Source organism: Dasypus novemcinctus, chromosome 7 (genome assembly GCF_030445035.2).
Source record: "Dasypus novemcinctus isolate mDasNov1 chromosome 7, mDasNov1.1.hap2, whole genome shotgun sequence".
In the NCBI taxonomy this organism is placed as follows: Eukaryota; Metazoa; Chordata; class Mammalia; order Cingulata; family Dasypodidae; genus Dasypus; species Dasypus novemcinctus.
The window spans coordinates 117059910-117086787 of NC_080679.1; the positions used below are offsets into that span (position 1 = coordinate 117059910).

At 38.8% G+C, this 26878-nt stretch overlaps 1 protein-coding gene and 1 long non-coding RNA gene across 3 annotated transcripts in view; one reads left to right on the top strand and one right to left on the bottom strand.

Annotated features, from left to right (window-relative positions):
* The window catches only part of NCKAP5 (NCK associated protein 5), a 1037301-nt gene that overhangs the window by 370288 nt on the left and 640135 nt on the right, over nt 1–26878 (top strand). The window contains 1 exon segment of the mRNA XM_058301099.2: nt 14746–14819. Within this exon segment, the coding sequence (XP_058157082.2) occupies nt 14746–14819 (74 nt within the window).
* Nucleotides 24039–26878, bottom strand: part of LOC111761741 (uncharacterized) — a 28425-nt gene continuing 25585 nt past the window's right edge. The window contains exons 5-6 of one of the 2 annotated variants that reach the window (XR_011649288.1): nt 25525–26685; nt 24039–24528 (exon numbers count right to left, since the gene is read on the bottom strand). This is a non-coding gene — a long non-coding RNA (uncharacterized lncRNA). Of the gene's footprint in view, nt 26686–26878 lie in introns of both variants that reach the window. The other variant, XR_002795013.3, reaches the window with a different exon arrangement.

A 26878-nucleotide genomic window follows, 5' to 3' on the forward strand; every position in this document is an offset into this window, starting at 1 on the left:
CTCTAGTCCATGGGTGCACATTTCCCATTGTTCCTCTTTCCTTCCTTGGGAGAGCTGGCCAAGACAGCAATCTAGAGAGAGGGGCTGCTCATGAAAATAGCATGCCACCACCAAATGAAACCTCTCTATCTCCAGAAAGCACAGGCCCATTTCCTAAAGGGTATCCTCCCTTTTAGCCTCCCACCCTTAGTTCCCTCTTGGTATTTGGTCAGATTTAAAGCTTTGAAAAGGAAGAGAGGTAGCTAGATGTGTCCTATTTTTCCCCCTTGTCCACTATAGCAGTCTTGGTCTTGGTGTAGGAAACCCCACTGACATATCAATTTACAAGTTCACAGAGACCTGAGTTCCTTTCAGGAGAGTTGGCCTGTCATGGAGGACCTTGAGCAAGTTCAAATGTCTTCAGCACTGGGGTTGCCACAGCCCAGAAGATAACTTATTATTCTTCATGTTGGAGGCTCTCCAAGATGGCAGCCCTGACAGAGAAGAAGGTGCTAGTACATTGGCCCACAGGATCACCTGCAGAGGTTCCAGTGTATTCAAGCTCTGCCTTGCTTCTTCCTTAGGCCCCTGCATCTGCCCAGAGCTTACCCCAAAACTTCATGGCTCTGCCTGCCCTGGATGAATTTAATCCTCAGTAGAAGATAGTCCTTTTTCTTTGTATCTTGTGTTCACACTCCCTTGCTACTTGTGTGGAGATAGTCATAGAATACTACATTTAAGTTGACCACATGGACTATTGCCCAAGAGGCCCCTGAAGCTCTTTTTGCATTCGGTATGAACCTGACATTTTTCTGGTTCAGTCCTTATCTCCTTGGTAGTTTCCTCTTGGGAGCACTGTGCTTTTGCAGCTTTTGTCAATCAGATTCAAATTTCTTTGTGACTTCCAGAATTCTTCATGGCTTTTGGTCCACTTTGATATTTTGTATTGATCAACATCGATTTGTTCTTCATGTGTGTGTGTATTGGGGAGGGGGGGGCACATACACCCTACAGGATATTAGATCTGAGGGAGGTTACTCAGAGGGGGCAAACAAAACCCCTGGAGCTCCATCCTTTCTTTCCTGGTACAGTGAGAGGAACACCCAAGGTCTCCCCTGTTTTGTTACTTGATGTTCATATGGAGACTGGATTCAGGAGTAAGAGGGAAACACGGCTGTCAGTGGTAATGATTTATATGTTCTGCTGCCTTTTTGTTGTAGAAAAGACAACACGACACACCTAGTGTTTATCTTTAGCAAAACAAGTCTGGAAACGTTTAAATACTTAATAAATTTAGTAGCCTGCAGCCATAGGAGAGCAAGGAAGACTGAAGATCAGGTCTATTACTTTCATTTTCACATTTTTATGATGAAAATATAGGCATAAATGCAACCTAATCCTGAGTACTACCCAGCCCCTCCCCAAGGCAGTAAAAGGTAGTCTTTGAAGTGCCTCACTCCAGGAAGAATATTCTTAGCGCCAGGGTGATTTACGGTCAGTGCCGGCAAGTGAGAAATACAGTTTAACAGGCCAAATCCTCACAACCTTGAGTCCACCAATGCTTCAGGCTTAGAAAGTAAAATCCAGAAAAGGTTTATGTGTTAGTAAATAAATGCATAATCCCCTGGTTTAAATAGGCCATTTCTTGCTTTGGGAAGCCTCTGAAGGACGAATATGAAAAACAAAAAATATTTAAAATATTTGTATGGACCTCTTGACAAAGGTCATCCTTCTGAGATAGGGGGAGTCCAAGTTCCCTAGAAGAGTTCCCGTGTCCAACATGTGTGGAAACCTCTGCTCTCTTTCTGAAACATCCTCATTTTAGTTTTCCCTAGTAGCCTGTGGATGTCAAGAGACCGTCTCAAGGCCCAGACTCAATTCAGTAGAATAGGTATTGTGGCATTCCAAGGGGGGTTTTGTTTATTGATCGGTTGGTTGGTGGTTTGTTTTGTTTTCTGTTGAATTACACCTCTAGAAATGGCCTAGCCCTCTGTTTGCGAGACCACCCTTGCCTGATGCCCTAGGGAAAGCTAGCAACACCTCTCCCCACTATTTCTATTAAAATTAGATTTCTAGGTGCCAGCTGACTCAGAACCTGGGTGGGACCTGGAATCTGCCCTTTTCACAAGTGCCTCAGACACTTCTCCCTTCTGGAAAGCTGAGTTCACACCCCTTTGCTCCTCAGGCCCCTGACAGCCTCCATACTGTCGAATTCTGTGAGGCTGATGGCATTCGGCACTGTTGGCCACACCCTCCTCCTTGAGGCACTTTCTCCTGGAACACTTACTCTCTTCGGACCTCTCTCTGGGCTGTGCTTCACTCACTGGTTTCTTCTTGTCTTTACAACTTCTAAGTACTGGAGCACTCATGGTCCTCACTTGAGTCCTTTTCTCTTCAGTAGCTCATGTGGGCTCATTCAGGCTAATGCTCCAAATACTATCTGTACACACTGTGGAACCTCAGAGTCATGCCTCCTCGGCCTTTCAATGACGTTTCCTCTTCCACATGCAATAGGGGGCTCAAACTTAATTGCCCAGAGGAGAACAATTTATTCAGCACCCCCTCCACAAATGTGCTCTTTCCTTGGTCTTCCCTCTATCAGTAAATATCACATTACCCAATTGCTTGGGCCATAAACCATAAATTATCTGAGAGTCTTCTCTCTTTTCTGATACCGCTCAATCAATCATCAAGTCTTGGCAAGTCTATCTTCCAAACATATTTTGAATCCAATCACTTATCATGACTCCCCCACCATCTCCTTGGCCCAAATGATTATCCCCTCTTTTTGGATGACTGCAATAGCCTCCAGCTAGTCTACCTGCTTTTGTTTTAACCACCTACCCCCCCCCCTTCCCTCCTCAGTAGCACCCAGAGGGATTCCTTTGAAATTCAAGTATGATTGTCTCACCCTTAAAATTAAACCCCACTACTCTTAGTCCCCAGTTCACTGAGAGCAGAAGACTAATCCTCACAGTGACTGTGAGGCCCCTGGGAGCCGTCTCCACCCCACCCCACCCCATCTCTGCACTGCTCTCCAGCTTTACTAGCTCCCTTGTGTTCCTGGAACATGCCAGCACACTCCTGCCTCAAAGTTTAGGTATTTGTTCTCTCTGTCCAGGATGATCCTCCCAAGATAATCACATGGGTTAGCACCTTCATTTCCTTTAGGTCTTTGCTGGGATGCTGTATCTTCAGGCCTTCCTCCACCGGTCCACTTTAGCTCTTCTGTGTTAGTCAGGGTGCTCTAGGGAAACACATTCAACAGGATGTGTGTGTGTGTGTATATAAATATTATAAGATTTATTATAGGAATTGGATCATGTGGCCACGGGGATTAGCAAGTCTGAATTCTGTAGGGCAGGTCACAAGTTGAGAATTCCAGAGAAGGTTTTGATGAATTCCCCAGAAGAAGCTGTCTGGCTGATCTAGAGATAGAAATTCTTCCTTTTGACTGCTGAAGTCATCAGTTCTCCCTTTAAGGACTTCAGCTGATTGAAGGAGACTTCTCTCATTGCTGAAGGCAATCTCCTCAATTGATTATAGATGTAATCGGCCATAGATGCCACCAACTGACCAATGACTTAAATCCACAAAATACCATCACAGTAACAATCAGAAAAGTGCTTGCTTGACCAAACAACTGGACACCATCAACTAGCCAGGTTGACACATGGACATAACCATCACACCTTCCTTTTCTCCTCCCATAGTTTATTTTTCCACTTAACATTTTCCTCCATTTACTTATATTTATATCTATCACCCCATAAAACCTCCACACAGGCAGGGTCCTTTATCTGTGTTGTTCATAGGTGAAACCCCCAGGCCCAAGAGTGCCTAGACATAACTGGCACACAGAAATATTTGCTTAATAATTGAATTTGATCTTACTTCCACCGGTTTAATTTCTTTCAGAGGGTGGGGAAAGGCAATAAGGCTCTTCAATAAATTTCATTACTCTTAGCCCGTGATTCTCAAAAAGGGGTTCCCTTTTGGCTTTACTTGGGAACTTGCTAGAAATACAAGCTCCCAGGCTCTATTCCACATTTACTGAATAAAAAACTTTGGGGTAGGGGTCCACTAGGTGTTTGAACCAGCCCTCCTGGTGATTCAGATGAATGACTAATAAGAGTAATCATTCCAGGTGATACTTTAACCCAGTTAAAATGCAGTAGTATCCAGAAGGGCCTTAAGGAAATGATTAACATTGTTACCAACTTACCTCTTGGGCAACTTATCTATTGTTTGCAGAGGCTGTGCTAGGTGCCAGATTTATGAAGAGTTTATAGTTTGATCTTATCAGGAAAAGCAAAAGGCCTGGTTTCACCAAAGTCCCAGGGCACCTTTGGAGAATTATGGGAGATAAAATGGAATGCAATAAGTGGCCAGTCTTTGGACATTGAAAATGGGAGGTGCAGGAGGCCAAGATATACTTCAGTGAGTGAAATGGCATTTTATGATCCAATATTTGCATGCAAAACAAGTGAAAATGACAGTATACTTCTGCAGTGGATCCCCTGTTCAATTCTTGCTGTGTTTTGATGTAATACTGGAGTTTGGATTAGTCCTTGAACTTTCTATGGCAAGGCTAGTCTACCTACAGTAGTAAAAGGGGAACTTATTGAGACATTCAGCTTATATAAGGCTTTCAGTGTTTCTCTATTACAGCAAGAATAGAGGTGGAAATGAGGATTCTACTAACCCTATCACTTACATTTTTATGGTGACTGATTTTCTTATATACAATTCACTGCCTTGCTGATAAATGATATGTTATTGACTTCCAGAACTTTAGGAAACCTTGGATTATTTTTCATTTCCCCCTCAGGGGAAAAAGAACAATGAAAAACTTCAAATAAGTAGAGTTATTTTTTCCATCTAGGTGAATGCCAAGATTTGACCAAATTGCTATCAAAAGCAATATTGAAAAAATAGAATAGGTAGCTTAGAAATAGAATAATTGGGAAACAGACTTTGGCCCAGTGGTTAGGGCGTCCGTCTACCACATGGGAGGCCCGCGCGGTTCAAGCCCCGGGCCTCCTTGACCCGCGTGGAGCTGACCCATGCGCAGTGCTGATGCGCGCAAGGAGTGCCCTGCCACACAGGGGTGTCCCCAGCGTGGGGGAGCCCCACGTGCAAGGAGTGCACCCATAAGGAGAGCCGCCCAGCGCGAGGGAGGGAGCAGCCTGCCGAGGAATGGCGCCGCCCGCACTTCCCTGCCGTTGCCGCTGACGACAACAGAAGCGGACAAAGAAACAAGACGCAGCAAAAAGACACAGAAAACAGACAACCGGGGGAGGGAAGGGGAATTAAATAAATAAAAATAAATAAATCTTTAAAAAAAAAAGAAAAAGAAAAGAAATAGAATAATTGCTCTTCTCTTTTACTTACAAACCAAGTATAACTCTTGGATATGTGTTTTCCTCTAGAAAGAACACATGAGTATCAGTAATAGCATCTTCATCAAATTTAATATAATTAAAAGGTGTTTACTTGGATCTGAATAGATTTCATTCATTAGAACAGAGTGATGAATGGGAGACTACAATTTAATTTTTGCCCTTGCCCACAATGAACTGAATCTGGGGAGTCAAATTTAAATCGAAGCCAAATGTACATAGACCATACCCTTAGCATGGATTTGGAGGTTTATTTTCTGATTTTGTTTTATGGCTTTGTAAACAGCCAGATTCCCCCAATTCAGGGGGGTGGATTCTTCCAATAGTCTTCTTCTCCCTGCAGTGAAACTCTTTCGAGGGTAGTTAGCTGTGGCAAGGGTATTCTCTGCTTCCATTTGGCTTGCGACATGGAAAATGTGCTGGACTGGGAAATAGGATACATTATATCTTCTTGTAAATTTGTCATTGCTTGATTTTAAGCAAGTCATTTAACTCTAAACTGATCCTTAGTTATCTAATTTGAAATGGTGGCCATGACTCAAAGAAGCTGCAAGTATCAAATACAAATGGATGTCAAAGTGCTTTGGAAAACAGTAATGACCAATCTATCAGTAGATATCGTTAAAGTAATGTAGAGATGCTATATTGACTGCTTAGTATTTGACCTTCATGTGTTTACCATGTTAACTCTCAAAAGAATTGACTAACATTAATTATATTTATGTATAGACTAAGCTGCTGTAACAGGTATCCCAAAATACAGTGGCCTAAATAGGATAGAAAATTCTTTCCCATGTAAAAGGCCAATGGGAGGCAGAAAGATTAGGGTACGTAGACAGAGTGCTCTGAGATGACTCCCTTTTGCCATCCTCAACATTTGGCTTCTATCTCTGGGCCCAACCTATTAATAGAGATGCTGCCCTTCCCAGCCAGAGCAAAAGGGTGTGATGGGCAAGCAGCTTGTGTGTAGGCTGGAAATGGCCTGGATATTGAATACACCATTTCTGCTCATATCTCATTGGCTTGAACTCAGTCAAATGTTGATACTGCGCTGCGCAGAAGGCTGGAAAACAACCTCTATAGCTCAGAGGCATGTGTCCAGCTACAACTAAGCTATTGTTGGGGCTGATTTTAAAGGTAAAGAAAAATCTATGATGTGGGACAGTTTAATAGCCTCTAGCAAATTGTTGAGCTGTGTTTTACTACACATGTATGCAAACTGTACTCAGTTTTATTTGCATTAGTCTACTATCTTGATATCATATAGCAAGCAATCAAAATTTTCAATGTCTACCTGTGCTATATGTCTATGTTGTGTCACCATTATTTCATACTAATAAAGGTTTCATACATGACAATTTATAAATATATACGATTTAATTCTGATATGCTGTTAATTATGCTATCTATCTCTCCATTTAATGTCAATCTTTTGTTGTACCTTTTGCTCTATGTTGTACTCCTTCACAGCCTGTTTGACTTACATAACAAAGTTCTTCAGGATTATAAGATTAGAAAAGCACACTGATGATTTTCAAAATGATCAGTAGGTTATCTTGGAGATGCAATTACTGGTTCGTACTAACAGAGTAAACTCATGATTATACAGTCATTTGGGAAAATGACTTAAAATCACTATAATTTTTATAACCTTTTGAGTTAAAAAGCAATTCTGTAAGAATTCTGTATCTGAGTACATCCAGCTAATTAATTGATTGGTTGTTGATGGACACACCTTTGTTGAGTACTTAAAATGCTATGCTAGATGATGGAGAATACAAAAATGAAGTAAGGCATACTTTCAAGAGCTTGGGGTACATCCAAGGGTACCAATTCAGTAACTAGCCAGGAGTTCCAGGATTGGACTTCAAGAGGGTAAATATTTTGGGAGTCTGTGGATTATTGGTGGTGGTTGAAGCTGTAATAGTTGTCCAGTAGGCAGGGAACAAAGACCAAGCATAGAACTTCACCCTTAGCTCTAAGGAGTAGGAAGGAGAGTATTAAAGAAGAGGACTGTGAGATCTCAGAGTGACAGGAGAAAAAGCACTCTCAGACAGTATCAGGGAGAGTGAGGGAGAGAGAAAGTAATGATCAAAAATGCCAGCTGGTTGTAAGATAACTGGTGAGAGTCCACCTCGAGGGGACCATCTGGGGCTCTAATGCAGCAGGTCCGCAGAAGAGCTTGCTGTAGAAGCAAGGTTACAGTTGCTTCAAGAATGAATGAGCAGGAGGAATTAGAGAAAGCTGATGGAAAGATGGCAGCTGGATTACTCTCTTAAAGTTGGGACTCCTGAATTGATACATTTGTGATGAGTTAACATTTACAAATGTCTCGCTGGAGGAATTTATGCTGGCACAGATGCTAGTCAAGTATGACACACGTTTCTGTTATTACCGCGTTGATATTATTCCCAAAGCAGGTATTTGTTTTGGTGTCTTACATTTGCCACACAGATCCACCTTTTCATTAAGATGACAAAATAATTTTTGAGGGCAGCAACACTTGTTAGGGTAGTTAGTTATTTCCTAATTGTGGAAATTCTGCATCTAATAGTATGCTTGTTGATTTGAACAGCTGGCCTCTTCCGTGGTGCTTCATTGCCCAAAGGTGAATTGGGAACCCTATGCTCGTAGTGACAAAATTGCTGACAGGGTTTCAGGAGCTTTACCATAAATTATGCTGATTATAATATGGAAATTATTTGGAGGAGATTTTGGGTCTCTGCGAGCTTTGATATAGTATTACATTTTAAACTCCACTCAAAACAAACGATACATAAGGTCCCCACAGCAGTAGAATTAATTGATAATGGGCTTCTCTCTGAACTGACCTACTTCAGACGATAGCAGGTTCACATTAAGTGGGCTTACACTAGACAGATATGCAAAGTTCACGATATCTATAAACTTCCAATCGTTTTAAATGTTTCATACTAATTGCCCTGAAAGATGTGCATTAAAAGAAATGAAAGGCAAATTTCCTGAAATATAGCTCCAAAATGATTCTAATTTGCATAAATTTTTGCCAAGGAACAGATGTCTCTTTCGTACTGTACCTTTGTAAAATTTTTAAGACATATTCTAAAAATGTCTTTTGTAACTTTGTGTTCCTCCCCAGTCCTCACTTTGGTGAATTGTTTTTATCAGGACAAACACTGACAAAGATGAGTAGAAAAGTGGTTCATTGTTTCAAATATCAGCTTAGTTTTAGAGTAATAAAAATGAAATAATTTCAAGATGATATCTTAAATCTAGCTTTCTAAAATTTAAGTATAATCAAATATTGGTGGATCTTCTGGTGCTGTACTTTTTTCTAAATAATATTAAACACTTTCATTTGTACAATGAGCATATACAAAGTATTTTAAAACTATAGAAGGAGACAGGTTTAGAGAGGAAAATTAGCTCATAAAACCATCATATACTCTGTACTTTATTTTAATCTTTTATACCATTTTCTCAATTGTGATAAGATTAAAAGGAATTATGCAGTTTTATATCCTACTTCTTTTACTTAAGATTATATTTAACTTTCCAATTTTTAATATATTCTTTACAAATATGTTTTTTAGGAATTGTATAATATTTCTTTATATGGATATAGTATGCTTTATTTTAAACATCCCTATATTTTTGGAAATTAATATAGGCCCCATTTTTTCATATTATAAGAATACATATATATTTATACACACATACATATACATACATATAAACATATCTGATATATATTTTTTATTCATCTCTCAGATATCTGGCATATAGGTATGGCTATATATATATATTTATATATCTTTGACTTTTAATGAAAGAAGTAGATGCTATATTTTCTGAATATGTGAATACCTGAGAACATCTTTCTGTTACTATGTTATACAGCAGCTACTCGATTTGGAATAATAATTCTGTGTTAAGATACAAAGTTTTATATGACTTTATTGTGCTCTTTATGTGATTTTATTGTGCCTTTGTGATGGCTGAAAGCTATGGAGCCAGCCAATTTTTGTCTTTGGTGGAAAACCTATTTCACTCTTTGGATGCTTGCAGCCTTTTCGCCACTATTTTGTACCAGTGGATGTGTGGGTCGTTTTCCATTAACTCCACCTGAAATGTGATGAGCCTTTTGATGTGACTAATCAATTCCTTTTTAATTAATTATTTTCTGAAACTTCTCTTTAATTATCCCTTGGTTATTGTTTACATTCCAATTTTTGTCCAATACATAAACACTGTAATTGTTAGACAAACCTACATTTTCTGACCTTGTGTCCATCATCTCCATTCATTTTCATCTTTATCCTTTATTTCATAATTTCACTATAGATTATTAAGTTTGTCCTTCACAAGATGCCATGTGGGTGTATATGTATTTATGTGTGTGCGTGTTTTCATTGTCCATTATGCTATTTATTATATCCAGTGTGAGTTTTGTCATTAAAGGAAGACAAGCAGAATAGGATGTGTCAAAATTATAACTTCTGTAGTCTAGATGTGAAGTACATGCTGGGCAAGGCAAGGCCTGGGACAGACATTTTTCATGGATAATATGTTGCAAATGGTGAACATTGACACAAAGAAAATGTTTTTTCTAGGTTATAGTAGGCTTAGTGTGTTCATTAACTGCACCACACATAGAAAAGAAGAAGGGTTAGTGAGTACTGAAGTAACTGGGATGGGTCGGAGAATTTGATTTGTTTCCAGTGAAGGTACTGAGAAGTAGACTTTCATCAACATGCCCAGTTCAGAACCAGTACATCAAAATCCAGTGCCTGCTCTTCTCTGAAGCACCATTTTATGGTAGGACAGCCACCCCATAATGGATATCACAATGTAAGAACTGACATCTTTCAATTCCACTGTTGCGCTTTAGGTGCCATTGAACTTTTTATCTCATCCAGCTCTCTTTTTATTTCATTTTATTTTCTTCACATCTCACCTTGTTATCTTTTTAAGTCTAATTCTGCAGGTTTAAAAAAAATCTAAGGCTCTTTTTTAAGGGTTTCTGTACATTTTTGAGAGAACACATCTTCCTGGATACTAATAAACATTTCAAGGCACTTTCCGAAATGCTTGCAGGTTTCTCCAGGCAATCATCCTCAGAGTCATATGCTCTCCTCACACTGAGTATGACATTCTCCTTTTCTTTTTCAGCAGTGCTTTTCCATGGGTTCTATGTTGTATATTTTCAATTGGCTCATTCTGAAATGATCTACACAGGCCCTGAGATTGCCAACAGAGATTGCAGACTCTACTTTCCATTCCTTTGGCATGTGTAGAAATCTTTTCTCCAACCCTTCCCAATATCCAGGGTCCTTCATTCAGTTTAAGGAAATTTGCTATACTAAGGTAGAATCTTCCCTTCCCTTTCCTTTCTGCTGTTCCTTGTGAATTTGGGAACATTGACGTCTTTGCACAGTAACAACATTATTATGCACCAACAGGCACTGGCAGCAGAGGTCTTGTAGCCACTGTGGTGATGGCATTGTCTTGCTGTGGTGGCAGTTCCATTCTGCAGCACTGCCAGCCATCTTCTACCATTGTTAGCTTGGTTTTGAAATCTCCAACTGGACAAAGAAACAATGGCTCCTGCTGGAAAAATCGTGTTTTCCTCCTGTAGAATGGTCTAGGAATTTCTCTTTAGTCAACTTATCACTCCATTTTAGGGACCAAAAATGGGGTTGTATGAGGGCACTCCCTGCATTCTTTTAGGTAGGGATAAATGGTCTCATTTAACAAAAAGAATATATAAGTGTCATGTTATTTTTCTCAGTCCATTTCTGTTAGTCTTCTGGTGATAAGGTGTGTGGGGGTTTTGGGGGGAATGTAGGGGACAGGCAGTACCCAAATAAATAAATAAAATACAGTGGCTGTTGAAAGAGTTCTATGGAGAAAATGAAAGCCATAAAGTGGTGTGAGATCCATAATCTTAGTTTCCCATTGTTAAATGGCTAAAATTTGTCATCATCGTTTTATTTATGGAAAATTGGATGATGCCATCTTAAAGGGAAACGGCCTGGTATGGTTATTTGAAATTACTTTTAATACACAATCCAGTGACACCTCCATTTAATGGTTGGAAAGCTGTGTTATTTTTAATCTTGGCTTAACTGCCTATCCTAATATTTAACAACAATAATCTAAGGACCATACACTTAAAAATCATGATGCTTGATAATAGAAGAGGAAATGGTTATTACCTTTACCTTATAAAGTGATTTGCCTTTGAGGTGAGTATATAATACCCTATTCTGAAGGCTACTTCACTACTTGGCAGGCACTATGATACATGCTTACTTGCACAATTTTATTTAATCCTTACAGCACCTCTGTCAGTTAAGTATTATTTATCCCTCTGAGAAAGAAGAAATTCAAGTTTAGAGAGATTAAATAACAGGGGAAATACCTAGTATCGGAACCCAGATTTGAACCTAAGTCACTCTGATGTGAACACCATATTTCTTTTTATTAATTTTAGGTGTACACACTCCATATCCACACCAAACATTCACTTCCCTTTCCCCCATCCCCTCATCCCCTGGTAACCTGTAATCTACTTTCTGTCTCCACTGATTTTCTCTTTCTAGACATCTCTCATAAGTGACATCATACAACTTTTTCCTTATGTGTCTTGCTTGTTTCATTGAGCATAAGGTATTCAAGATTCTTTCGGGTTGCAGCATGTCTCAGAACTTCAGTTTTTCTTAGGGTCAAATAATATTCCATTGTGTGTATGCACCAGATTTTGCAAAGATCTCATTTTTAATCACAATACCATTCAGCTTCAACCTCTGATATAAGCTAAGCAGAATGAACAAAAATAAAGTATCCGTTCATTTAATCTAATCTTCTTCCCAGGGTTTGTACATTATTTGGTCCTGCCTCCCTCTACAACCTCATTTGAGATTGTACTCCCCAGTCCCTCAGTTCTCTAGCCCCACTGGCTTCCTTTTTGTTCCTCAAACACTCCATCTCAGAGCCTTTGCATATGCTCTTTCCTTTGCCAGCCGTGTTCTCCCGTTTTCTCTGCGTGGAAGCTTCTTCCCTCTCTTTCAAGTCTTAGCTCAAATATCATTTGCTCAGAGAGTCCTTTTCTCATCACTTTATCTAAAGTAGCAGCCCCTTGCCAAAGTATTTCCTCTCACTTGTTTATTTCTTTTGTAGCATAACTGATCTGATCTCAATCTCTTCATTTATTCATCTGCTTGTTTAGTGCATGTCTCCCCTACAGAATATAAGCCCCTTGAGGTAAGGGGCTTTCTCTCTCTTGGTTATTACTGTATCTACTGCAATTCAAACAGCATCTGACCTTTATATAGATGTTCAAAAAATAATTGTTGAGTGAAGAATGGATGAATGACTTTGAAATTTATATATGTTTCTAGGTGGGAACAGTGCCTTTAAAAAATTCAGCTGAACATATTAGAGAATTTATGTCTTTGATAATTTTGAGTGTTCTAAATTATGTTTCAGCCTTGATTAGTCCATGTAATACCATACCACAGGCTGTTGCAACCTTCCGCAGCAGCAGAGAGTTCTGCTTTGGTTTAAACATTCCCAGTGGACTTGTTAAGTAATTAACTATTCAGCAGTAACATGACAGTGTTATTTAATAAGTATAAAACTCTTTAGTTAATTGTCTGCAATAAAATTATAGTGTCATACAATCTCACCATGTTTTAGCTAGACAAGGACTTGGTATACTCTCTAGTCTACTGAAGAATTTTGGAAAGTTAAAGAGGAAGAGGCTTTTTCAGAAACTCAGGAAAGGGCACTATCCATTATATCAGTTCACCCCCTACTATGTTTATCTCTGCCACCCCACCCTTTATTTAAAAAGGTTTTATTAGAAAAGTTGTAGGTTTATGGGCCAATCATGCATACAACACAGGATTCCCATATACCACCCCACCACCAAATGTTGGTATGAACATTTGTTACAATTGTGATAGCACTTTTTTTTTAACAGTAGTTACCTTTGTTGTAATTGATGAAAATGTATTAAAATACTACTATTAACTGTGATCCATAGCTTATATTAGGTATATTTTTTTAACATATAGTACCTTATTAACACTTGGTGTTAGTGTCATATGTTTTTCACAATTCATGAAAGAACATTCTTACATTTGTACTATTAACTATAATACAATAAAGTTTGCTGTGTTAAAGAGTCCTATGTTTTACCTTTTAATTTTTATTCTAGTAACATGTATGACCCAAAATTTCCCCTATTAATGAATATTGCTATAGGAGCAATTGATCATAATTAGCATGGAATCATAAATTTATTTCAGGAAGAAAATCAACAATATTAATCAAAGCGTCCAGTTTATTTAGAATCCAAAGAAATGAAACATCTTTTATGGATGCCCTAAAATAGAAATCACTGCATATTATTCCATCTGAGGCCACTGAAAAGTAGAAGTAGGAGCCTGTAGGCCAAATCTTCAAATAGAAGGGGTGAGAAATATCAGATTCAGAATGAAACAAATCAAAATTTTACATATTATATTTTGCTCCACAGTTAACAATTGGAAGCCTATTTCATAAGAATCTCACATTCAGAAAACACAAATTATAAAATCAAACTTAATAATCTATGGATTTTTCTGAACAGTTAACTCATGAAAAAGGAAGTCCTCGTTTTGTCAGAATCATTTTTTGAAAATGACTTGACTTACAAAAATCAATTTCTACACCCATTTAAAAAAATATATATGATACTCATGTCCTTTCATGTCTTAGGAGCCAAAGATTTATTTTCTAAGAGTAAAAAACCAAAACAAAAACAAAACAACCCAAATACACTGTTTTCATTATAAAGGGAAAAGAAAAGAAATGGGCATGCCCTTCATCAGTGTATATGCTATTCCCAATGAATGCAGGCTGTGCATCTATAAAGCATTCCACAATGTTTACTATCAAGCATTCCATACTGTTTAGTCCTTTTGCTGAAAGTGATTATCCTAAGACCTGTGAAATCAAGACCCGCATTTGTCTACTTTCTTCTTAGGTCAGCAGCAACATGGGCTCACTTACTTCCATACAGTTGAACCCAGACCTCAGTATAGATAAGGATGAAATTTAGGCTTTTGCTTCCATGAACAGGAGGATTTTTATGCTTACGTTGTAAAAGTTGTTTTCTCCAGTGCTTAGTTTAAAAGATCACAGGATGCGAGGAAAATATCACTGATCCCCAAGTGACTCTACAGGAAAGTCATCAAGGCATAGACTCCCAGCACTGGAAGGGGCCTGAGGAATTATTGTGTCAAGAATCTTCCTTGTAGGGATCCGGGTAGAGTTTTAAGAGTCTGGTGCTTATTGTAAGGATGTTTTATTTGTCTTTGTGTGTCTGTTCATGCAGGATTACATGGACTCCAATAAATACATTGAGCATCTGCTAACGCAACTTGAGGAGCAGCACAGAAGTCTCTGGAGGTGAGTATTTGTTTCTTCAGGTGGTGGTCTCTGTATCTTGATCATGGAGGAAGGCGTTGGATCATGGTGGAGGGTGCTTTTTCACAGTGTGCAAAAAGCACCCTTTTTATGCCAGAACTACCCAACACTACTGAGAAAACACCATTCCTGTAATTAAAGCAACAGTGCCGAAAGCTGTTCTTGAGTCAAGGATGCTCAGAGCTGGTGGTAGAAATCACCAAACTTGTCAAGGAAGTGAAGTCATTTGCCAAGGCCACACGGCAAGCTTGTGGTGATGTGGATTCTCTGACCCTTGCCTGCTCAAGCATTATTAAATTATTCTTCAAATTAAAATATGAAACGCTTCCTCCTTAAAATTTCTTTCTTCATATTTAAAGGGAAAGATTGTAAGAATATTATATAGGTCGCCAATGATTAGTTTTGTTCTTTAAAGGGTACGTTGGGGAATTCTGATTATACATAAGGAAAGGTATGCAAGAACATTTGTGCAACTAAATTAGAAAAAGAGGTCAATATTGGAAGTCGTATTCCCAAGACACTCATCTACTCTCCGGGGCCTCCTGGGGAATTGATACTGTCAAGGATGTTGTGATTTACTAACTCTGTGACTTTCTTGCCAAACCTTATCCAAACCCTTCACCATTGGTCGCTGTGCCAGGGCATGTTGCCCCTTCTTCTTGCACTACTGTAATGAATTCCAATAATCTTGGAATTCACCTTCCATGAAGAATTCTAGCTCTGGGTTAAATTGCCAGATATTTTCAGTTTTATTCTGCTTCTTTTGTATTTTTTTCCTTCTGGAGAACAGATAGCCAGTTATAGTAAAAGAAAATATTCCTTTACTTCTAAACATAGATAAACTGCAGGAACGCTATAACAAAAGTGTTCAATTTTATGTCTGCTTGCCACTAACAGACCACTAGTTAATTTTATATAACTCGATGCAATATTCACTAAATTCATTTGGGGGAGCTATAACCTGGTTTTGATATAGCTTTATTTTTGAACCCCAGCGTTGCATTAATCAAATCAACAATGAATTTGTTTAATGTATTTATGGCTGTGTTACAATACAGTTTCCATGGGTAGACTGGAAAGCACAGTTTTAAAATTATTTAACTGAATTGTGACATTTTCTTTCAACTATTTGCATAACTATTTGATATTTTCCCCATTTTTCAAGAGAAAAATACACCAAAAATGATGAATACCACTTGATGAAAAAATTTAGAGTTTAATTTTATCAGTAAGTGAGTCTTATACTAATCATTGGAGAGAAGTAATATTTTCACAGGATCTTTGAACCCAAAAAAAAAACTGCATGGGAAAGGCTGTTTTTTCCTCTGCTTTATGGAGGTAGCTAATAAAAACCTTTGGTCTTCTCAGATATGATTAAATTAAAATCCTATTTCAGGCACAGACTTAACCTAAACTAATATAAGAGTTCAGAATTTTGTGTGCAATCACTTCCATTTCCCCTCAGAACTGGAATTATTGCTGTTGAAGAAGTGAGGTCTTATATATTATGTTAAGTTATCTCATAAAAAAGCTCCATTTGAATAACAATTGAGGGTAATAATGACATGTGAATAGTCAGAATAAGTACCTGTAAGAAAATGGAAATGGGTAGTATTGAAAAGAAAATGAAAACCAATAACAGCAGATTTATATATTATTTATTGAATCTTGAAATTACATTTTATTATATTTTGCAAACAGATCCTGACTTGACTGACTTAAAATGATAGGTTTTATGATGGTTATTACAATATTATAGCTACAACTATAGCCACCTGGTTTTCAGTGAAGGCAATGGGAATGACAGTGAGCGGTGTGGGAAATCTTTTCTCATTTTGATTAAAATTTTAAATGCTTTATTCATGAGTTAGGGTAGAATCTATCATGTGCAGAGGATCATGGGAATAGTATGCCATGTACATAAACACAACTGAATTATGTGAAGTTAAACAAATGTTCCCAGAAATCAGTTTAGAATCCTTCCATAACTTCATTATACCTTTGATTTATGTTTGCTGCACTTTTTATGGAGGGTGCTACTTGTTATTGCTGTTGATGTTAACTGACAGTCTTCCATTTATACTTGAACTTATACCTTAAAAGACCTGCACATTCTGAACATTTAGATCTTCCACCAATAATTGTGGTCACCACCTTTAATAATTGATCAAAAATATGGTAGATAACACAGCATATTCTCATTGCCGTTTGCTGAATGATCAAATAATTGGAAAAATAGTAGAGGATGGGGTATAAGGATTAAGCAAAGTCCTTATATTCATGTAGGGACTACTAGTCTTTAATAGATTTTTAGTCATTTCTCATAGCAGAACCATCTGCTCTAAAACAAAAATATATTGTTGTAATCACTCTCTCAAGATAACTGGTTATTTGGGGGGTTTTTAAAGTATACTACTGAAATAGACCTATAATCTATCTCTGGTCTTTCAAACTGCAAAGGAATTAGTGGTGTTCAAATATAGCTGTCTAGCAATGAGCAGTCATTTGGCTCAACTGTCTTTTTTTTTGACACCAACAAATCCTTTTTAAAGAGGAAACTTCTGTGAATTCATCCGAAGAAGAGGGTGGAATTTGAATCCAGAAATTAGTCTAAGGCAGGAGTTCTTAACCAGGGGTCCATGGACCAAGGGGTCCATGGAAAGATTTCTGGTGGTCCGTGAGCTTGAATTGAAAATTCAGAAAACATTATTCTTGTAAGCACATGTTGCTGTGGATGTGATATATTTATTAAATAATGAACAGCATAGTGTGGACTTAGTATACTTTTTATTTTGATGTAGTGTGTTCTGAGTGCAGTGGATAACTGCCTGCAAAAAGTGAAGGATGGAGGAGATGGTTTTATGACACAGTGGGAAAACTCAGATTTCTAAATGTTTGCAGAAATGACTGTTTGAACAGACATTGAACCATGTTAGGCTATCAGGTATTGAAATTACAGGAAAGTTGTAAAACATAATTTTGAATAATCCTAAAATTTAATTTAAAGACATGCCAATGTTGAGTGTTATAAAACTATCTGCTGCTACATTCTGAGAAGGGGTCTATGGTTTTTACCTGACTGGTAAAGGGGTCTGTGGAACAAAAAAGGTCAAGAACCCCTGTCTAAGGGTTGAGTACAAGTCTGTGTGGGTTTAATTTCTCTGAATCTTTCTGCTTGATCATAAAAAAAATACACACCCCCAGTGACAGCTTGTACACTAGTTGACATTGAAACACAATCATTATAATTTTCTGAATGCTTGTTTTAATGTGGAAAGTTAGGATTGGGAGAAAAGGGTTTTTTTTGCACTTGGTATTTTTTTATATCATCTGTTACTATTTCTAATTTGGCTAAATATGTATGTGACTGACAAGGAAAATTATAAGGAAGCAACTACTGAGAAGGTCTTTTCTCTAACATTTGATAGAAATCTTCATCCATTTGAAGTCTCAAATTAAGAGTTTAGAACAACATAAACAGTTGGAAAATCCAAATTGAATTCATGAATATTTATGGCATTGAAATTACTCTCTTATGCCACGTATGTAAAACTATGAATGAAGGCGGGAAGCAGCATAATATGGGAATAATGGAAAGAGGACTGAACAAGGGCCCTGGGGACTTGGACTCTCATCTTGCTCTGCCCAAACGGACTGTTGGGCAACGTTTCTGAACCTGAGATGCTGCAAAAAGAAGGTACTGAGGGAAGCAGACTTGGCCCAGTGGTCAGGGCGTCCGCCTACCACATGGGAGGTCTGCGGTTCAAACTCCAGGCCTCCTTGACCCGTGTGGAGCTGGCCCATGCACAGTGCTAATGCACGCAAGGAGTGCCCTGCCATGCAGGGGTATCCCCGCGTAGGGGAGCCCCATGCACAAGGAGTGTGCCCCGTAAGGAGAGCCACCCAGCACGAAAGAAAATGCAACTTGCCCAAGGATGGGGCTGCAGACACAGAGACCTGACACAGCAAGATGATGCAACAAAAAGAAACATAGATTCCCAGTGCCGCTGATAAGGATAGAAGCGGTCACAGAAGAACACACAGGGAATGGACACAGAGAGCAGACAACTGGAGGGAGGGGGAGGGGAGAGAAATAAATAAAAAAGAAAATCTTTAAGGGAAAAAAGGTATCAAAATAGCTAGTATTTAAGATTAATGAGCACTGAGAGTCTATGAAACACATGATGTCTAGAATATTATATTGCATATATAGAACATGTACAGACATGGAAAATTTTATTCTTTTCTGCACTGCTTAAATATTGTGCCATGGAACAGCTGTCTAATACATATATCATAGACTGCATCAGAGACCTTATGAACAGACATTACTAACAGAAATACCTAACAGCTTGTTAGTAGTTCTGCCAGATGATGCCGTTTCAGATTTTCATGGTTCAAATTGAAGATGGTGGTATCAGAAGTCTGTAAGTTATTACCAGATAAGTAGGTCTGCACTGCCAAAAGCGAATGACAAGATCCAGCAAACAGACACTGCCGGCTGCCGACCCACAGATTCTAGATCACCGAAGTCCAGTTTGAGCAACCTATATCTAGAGCATATTTGCTTAACTGGGCACTGTAGACATTTGGGGCTGGGTGACTCTTTGTTGTGAGGGGCTGCCCTGTGCATTGCAGGATGTTTAACATCATCTCTGGCTTCTACCTATTGTGATCACCAAAAACTGCCCCCTGCAAATTGAGAACCACTGATCTAAATAAATCATCTACTCAAGTATATTCTAAGAAACACTATTTCCTCTATCACTATATTATAGATGTTACAAGAAAAATAAAGGTGTTCTGTAGGAAATGCTAGGTAGAATCAGGTTTTTAATCTTTTTCTTAAACTGGAGAACTTATCAGAGCCATTAATATTGCTATATGTGCTATGCATACGCAGATATACAATATAATATGTAATCTTGACTTTTACAGAAAAATTCCAAATCTTTCTTTCTTGGACCATCTACTCTGAGTAAGGTTCCAAGGAACAAATTTTAGGAAATGATCATCTATCTAGTTGATATCCAAAAATATAAGAATATGACTGGCCACTCATTTTTCGCCCCACTTCACTGGTACTGGGGGGCATGACTTAGGGAAAGAGCCTCTAGCAATGTGAGGAGATGAGGTTGTTGGTAAAGTAGATATGTGGGAAAGCCAATTCCTATTTCTTCATTGTTTTCCTAAGAGGCAGCCCAAGCATTAAAACCAGATTCCAAGAATCAATAGCACTATCAATTACAAGCTATGTTTGCCCTAGTAAAGCACTTAGCTCCTGTTTCCCTGCGGAGGGCAGATAGAATAACGATGGTTTTCTACATCACCTGAGAAAAATATGTATATATCCTTGGTTAGGAGAAGATCCCATAAGACTTGTCCCTTCCAGCAATAAAATGATGGTTTTAGTTTATCTAAAATTGTTTAAAATAGATTTTCACTTTTGTTTTCTGGCCTGTGTGTGTTACTCTTATTCTAAGGAAAGATAGTGGAAAAAGAAAAATTGTAAAAACATTGCTTTCTTTCTCATCATGATTCAAAATGTCACTTACCTAATTAGAGTGTACATGGAAATAAAATGATCCCAATCCAAATACTCATGTTCTTCATGATTTCAGTATATAAATTCATTATATGTGATGATCAATAGCACCTATGCCTAAAGTTTCTTCTAACTCTAAATTTTCTGAAGGGTATATGTGCATGTGTGCGAGTGCATGTTGTGTGTGTCTTTGTGTATGAGAGGTGATATTAAAATTGCTAACTGCTTACTGGGAGACCTCATGCATTATTCTATTCCGGGGAAAAATTCTCTGTTAATGTGTTATCTAGATATTGTCTCATGGTTGTAAAATAGAGATAAGAAGAGAATGGACATACAAGCTGGAGAAAAGCATGGTCAAGGGCGTTGTGAAGATTTGCCTTCTATAATATGTATCCAGGATCTTAGAATTGTATTATCCAGGCATCTTAGGAATTAGCACATCCCTATCCTCATGGGTTATGTAGACTAAGGAGTGCCAAGTATTAAACATGTGGCCTCCACTAGAATCCTAGATTTCCACTGGGAGATCTCAATTGACAACAGGTAAAATTGCTCTGCATGAATTCTTAGTGGTGGATACTGACAAAAATAAAAACTGTGATTTGTTTTTAAAATCCCTTCAAGAGCAAAAGAGGTTATCGCCAGGGCATAACATGTGCCACAAAGAGCGCTTTGTGTTCTGTGATAGCAATAAAAGCTCTGAAAGTAAAACCTCATGCTATGTCAACTTGGAGCACGTGGTTTCTCTGCTCCACACCCCGGACACACTGTTGATGTCAAAGGAAATCAGTTTTACATTAGGGACAACTCCTCTCAACCCTTGCGCTGAGTTTCTCAACCACAACTGTAGTCTCCTCCAAGTGCAAACACAAGAACCAACCTTGAAACTCCTCAACATCACTCCCCAATAACCCACCAGGGGTTGTTTCAGAGATGTCATAGATCCCTGCCAAGAGAAGAATCTTGCCCCTAAGCCTTGTCCTTCACCTAGCAAAAGAGAGACTAAATTAGGACTCTGGAAATCTGGTATTGCCACATGCTTCAGCAGCCATGTCACCTCTGGGTGGTGAGGAGAAGGGCTGTGGGCTGCGCGGTAACCCTGAAGGATATTAATGAAGGCCTGATGGTGCTGTCTTAGAGGAGCTAGAGAGCATTCAGGCTTATTCTCATAGCCTTGAACCTGCCATTGAAGTAACAACGCTTCCTTAAAGTGACTTTAAAGTACTAAAAGGACCAAGCCCAGAAAGATATCTGGATTGATGGAATCAGAAGTTCACCCTGGTTCATATTTGACTTTGCACTTTAGGAATGGATCTATGTTACATTTTCTTTAAGGTCCCTGCATGAGATCTGCATGCACATCATCGGGCAAGAAGATGCCAAAAGGTCAGAGTGCAGCTCTATGCTAACTTTTAAAAAATATTTAATACACGAGTCCCTATCCTTTCTTTAAATTAAAGGGCCATGCTAATCCACCAGAGAACATATTATGTATTTAGGTTCTAACATAATAAATGCATAAAATAGACCGTTTAAAATCTTGTAGATTTTATCCCCTCATCTTTATGCCAAACCTTGCCTGCAAGAAAAATTCACATCTATCAAGGCTATTCCCCTGGGGGTGGCGAGACAGATCTGTAAAATACATTTTAGGAGCCTATGTCTCACAGAAGTTCAAAGAAGTTTTCCCAGAGAAGGTGGTGTTTCTATTCTGAGTCCTAAGTAGGAGCAGATTTGGTGGAGTCAGGGCAGATGTAGAGTCTGTTATTGAAGAGGTTGAATTTGAATTGCCTTTAAAATATTTTGGGTATAACTGTACAAAGGACAATGAGAAATCCAGCTCTAGAAATATTTATAGTTATTAAATAAACCACAGTACAGATAGTTATTGCATTAACCGACAAAGATATAACTATGCACTAAGGGAGTTGGGAAAATAGCCCCACTTTTAAAGATGGATTTACTACAGCAGAGGGAGCTTGAATTTGAATAATGCTCTACAATAGTCCAGAGATGAGTCTGAAAATAATTCTACTGCGAGTAGTTTAAATGGGTTTATGCTTTTCAAGAAACTCTCTCAAAACACCAAATAAATATTCCAACATCAGTAGGATTATGGGAGCACCCAGAGAAATTTACCACTATTTAATCTGAAAACATTTGGCTAAAACACATGCGTTATTTTCAATCCATACTTATCTTAATATGATGGCCAGGGACCTAGCATGATTTATTTATCTGAAATTAAAATAAAGAGCCTCAAGCAAATGGCATTTTGTGGATTTATTTGGGGTAATAAAGATTGCAAATGTTCCCTACTAAGTTGAGAAAAGAAAACCTCCAGCAGGCAACAGTATAAAAGACCTACTTGACACAAATGCATGCACTAAAGCTGAGATGCCTTATTTCTGGGAGGAGAAATGAAATGGATAATTTACCATGGCCTTCTAATTTAATTTTAATTTTAAAGGAAAAACCTCACTAACTCAGGGCAAGAGCCCCTTAAGACTTTTTAAAAAAGGAACTGAAGGCTATAACTCTCACTGTCCATAGCGGTGACTCTGGAGTTAAAAGGAGTAATTTTTTCACTTTTTCCCAATTCTTCTTGAGCCTTCCATATTCAGAGGCCAGAGAGAGGGAGTTTTGTCCCCACCCAGGGAGACATTTCTTTTTCTCAGAGGTTTCAGGTATAGCACACTGAGCAGTTTTATAATACAAATTAAATCTCATAAATAATACAACAAAGAGCTGAAGGTAGAAGGGTGCCCTGGAATCAAGGAATCAGGAGTAGAGTTGGCAGAATGCTAGAGGAGTTGGTAGAGTTGCATTGTACGTACGTCTGAGGAAACTTCTAAGCATGCAAACCTTGGTGAGAAGGTTGGTTGAGTTTGGCAGCCTGTGGCTTGTTTTGTGACCTGGAAGATCTCAGGAGGTTGCTCCACAGGGACCTGGACCTCTGTGTTGTTCAGGGCTTGCCCTCTACTGAAAACTCACTGATTCAACATTACATCTGCATTCTCTGTTGAGGTAATCCTAGATTTTCACCAGATGAAACAGCCTGTCTGAGAGAGAAAGTTGAGCCACTGCATCTCTCAACACTGCACCACCACTTTAATCACATTTTACGAGCAAAAGGGAATTCTACCTTAGACCCCAGCGCTGCTCCAGTTTTGTATCTCCCACTCCTCTTGATGTTTCAGGGCACCAGCTCTGTGAGGCTTCCACCAAATGCTCCAAACAGGCAAGAGCACCTGCTTCCTTGCCCCTGAAGGCCTCTATATCTATTCCAAACTCATTCCAAACCCCATTGTGGAGTCTTATTTTCTAATTGTCTCATGCGGGTGGGTCTTGTACCCCTGGGTTATTAGTCAGAGTTCTCCAGGGTAAGGAAACAGAACCCGTGTGTGTGTGTGTGTGTGTGTGTGTGTGTGTGTAAATATAATGAGATTAATTAAAGGAACTGGCTCACAGAACCATGGGAATTTGCAAGTCTGAATTCCCTAGGGCAGGCTGCAAGTTGGGAACTCTGACAAAGGTGTTGATGAATTCCCCAAGAGAAGCTGCCTGGCTGAAGTAGAAATAGACATTCTTTATTTCTTTAAACAATATACTTTATTTATTCAAAAGATTTTTTAAAAAATTTATTTCTCTCCCCTCCTCCCCTCCCCGTCCCCCCCAGTTGCCTGCTCTCTCTGTCCATTTGCTGTGTGTTCTTCTGTGTCCACCTGTATTCTTATCAGCAGCACTGGGAATCCGTGTCTTTTTTTGTTGCATCATCTTGCTGTGTCAGCTCTCCGTGTGCGGCCCTAAACCTGGGCAGGCTGCACTTTTTTCGTGCAGGGCGGCTGTCCTTACAGGACACACTCCTTGTGCATGGGGGTCCTCTACACAGGGAACACCCTTGTGTGGCACGGCACTCCTGGTACACATCAGCACTGCGCATGGGTCAGCTCACCACATGGGTCAGGAGGCCCTGGGTTTGAACCCTGGACCTCCCATGTGGTAGGTGATGCTCTATCAGTCGAGCCAAATCCCCTTCCCGACATTCCTTCTGACTGCTGAAATCCTCAGCTCTCCCCTTCAGGCCTCCAGCTGAATGATGAGGAGACTCCTCTCACTGCTGAATGCATTCTCCTTTGTTGACTGTAGACATAATCAGCCACAGGTGCAATCAACTGACTGATGACAGAAATCCATGAAACACCCTCACAGTAACAATCAGGCCAGTGCTTGCTTGGCCAAACAGCTGGACACCATAACCTGGTCAAGTTGACACATGAACTTAACCATCACAATGGGTAAGACCAAGTCTTCTCATTGTTCATCTCTCTCATGGTACTTAGAGTAAAACAGCACTTCAAACATGAAACTTTACCAGTCCGGAAAACAGACTGTGAAGTGTGTCTTATTCACTTTTGTACCTAAGTGACTTCTCTAATGCTTATCACATGATAGCAACTCAAAACACTTTCCTTGACCATCAAAGGGATTGATGATTCCGTAATAGAGAGTGCTCTGGGCTCATATGTTCGTTCTGGATGAGCCCACCTTTATTTGTAAGAATGCAGGAAAAAAAGGCAAGTATAATACAAAGTCATTTGTCCAATGGTGTGCAAATACTAAAAGTACCCAGATATAGAAGTTAAAGATATTTACTACTAGGAAGTCGAAGATTAGGACATTTAATGAAAATGCAAGTGGATTAGTGATATACGAGGCTAGTGGGGATGCTTGCTTCACTATAGACTTTTATTTCACACTTCCTTTAAAATTCAGCCATGAAGTAAGAAATTTTAAGTCATGTTATGTCTACACAATGGGTCCCTGGGCCTCATAGAAAAGGCTCTGACATGTAACAGTACTGACCAAATGTGCACAATTCCCATAATTCCATTCTGTTGATTTATCAATTATGATTTTGAGCTTAAACAACTTTATAAAAAGAATATCTCATCATTTTGAAAGAAAGCAATTAAGAGACTCATAAGTTAAAAAAAAATCAAAACCTATAGTACTAAAAGTGCTTCTTTTCCTACTTTGCATAAAGTGAGTTAGAAATCAATTAGAGACCCATGAATCAAGTTACTCTTACAAACCGAACCAGGGCTTAACCTGAGGGGCTAGAAAGGGGATACTTACAAAGCCACTCTTGAGAACTTTGGCAAGATGCGTATACACCTGACATCAGAGAGGAGCTCAGCATATGGAACAATGAGACAGGCAGCCAAATGGATAGTGAGTTTTCAAAAAGTTGGTGACAAAGAAGAGAATGGAAAAAAAAGGTGAAGAAAACAGAGCAATCAAGAGGTAAAAGTAAATTTCCATTATTATACTAGCTAGTTTCCTTAGATAACTTACTTACAAACAAGGGGCACGTTTTTTTTCTTCATCCCCTAAAATATTGGTGCTGTTATAAGCATGCCCATCTGATGCACGTTTTAGTCCAGCTGGGGCTGGGATTTGGCAGCACACCAGTGTAATCAGGGGCTCTATCCTAACTGGTGTCTCTGTCTGACCATTGCCAAGGTTTAAAAATATCATTCCTGATTTGTTCTCTGCACCATGGAGTTGATATCTTGGTTCTGCCTGTTACTAACTGTGTGGTCCTGGGAAAGTCATTTAGGCATACTGGGCCTTGGTTTCCCATTGGTAACAAGAAAAGATTGAATGAAATGATTTCAACAGCCTTTTCTTTCAAGTTAACAATGTACAATTCCTATCAATCATCTTGGTAGGGAAGTTGAAGGGTTGAGTGATAAAGAGAGGAGAGAAGTAAGATACATAGAAAGACCAAGAGTGGAACATGGCAGTTTTCCATTTTGGGAGCAGGCACAAACTAATTATATTTATGAACCTAGATTTCTTAATTTAAACTTTTACTCTTGGGCTGTCTCTTGGCACCGAATCTTCCAGAGGCAATAAAACAGCTTGCTGGCAGACCTAGGGCACCAGTGCAGGACTGGAGTCTGTGACCACTTTTAAAAGGTTTTCCAGGAAATTGCTATATTGAATAATGTTTAAGTTTCCACAGAAGCTATGAGCACAGCATGGTGAAAAAAAAAAAAGTCAATTGCACAAGATTTTTTATAAGTGCACCTCTGGGGCTATGGCCCCATTAAGGGTAACTACATTGTCTGATAATGACTCTTCAGCATTCCCTGAAGACTCATAGACTCACTGGCTAATTGAAAGTCATAAGGTGTATTTACCTAGATTTATTCAGGTTTATTGTCTAATTAATTTTCCCATTTCTCTGCTGTTGAAACGGAAATATGAATGGGTTCAGTTGCAAAAGTCACTCTGAAAGACAAAATATTTTATGTTGACAACTTACTATTGGGTAAACACAAAGTTTAGTCTTTGATACCATTGTCGACTTGATAATATAACTTAAAATGTGCTAACATCTATCCAAAAATAACTCTTCCATTGGACTGCCTAAAATTCCTATACTAGGAATCAAGGAAATTGGGTGTCTGGGAAATCACCCTGA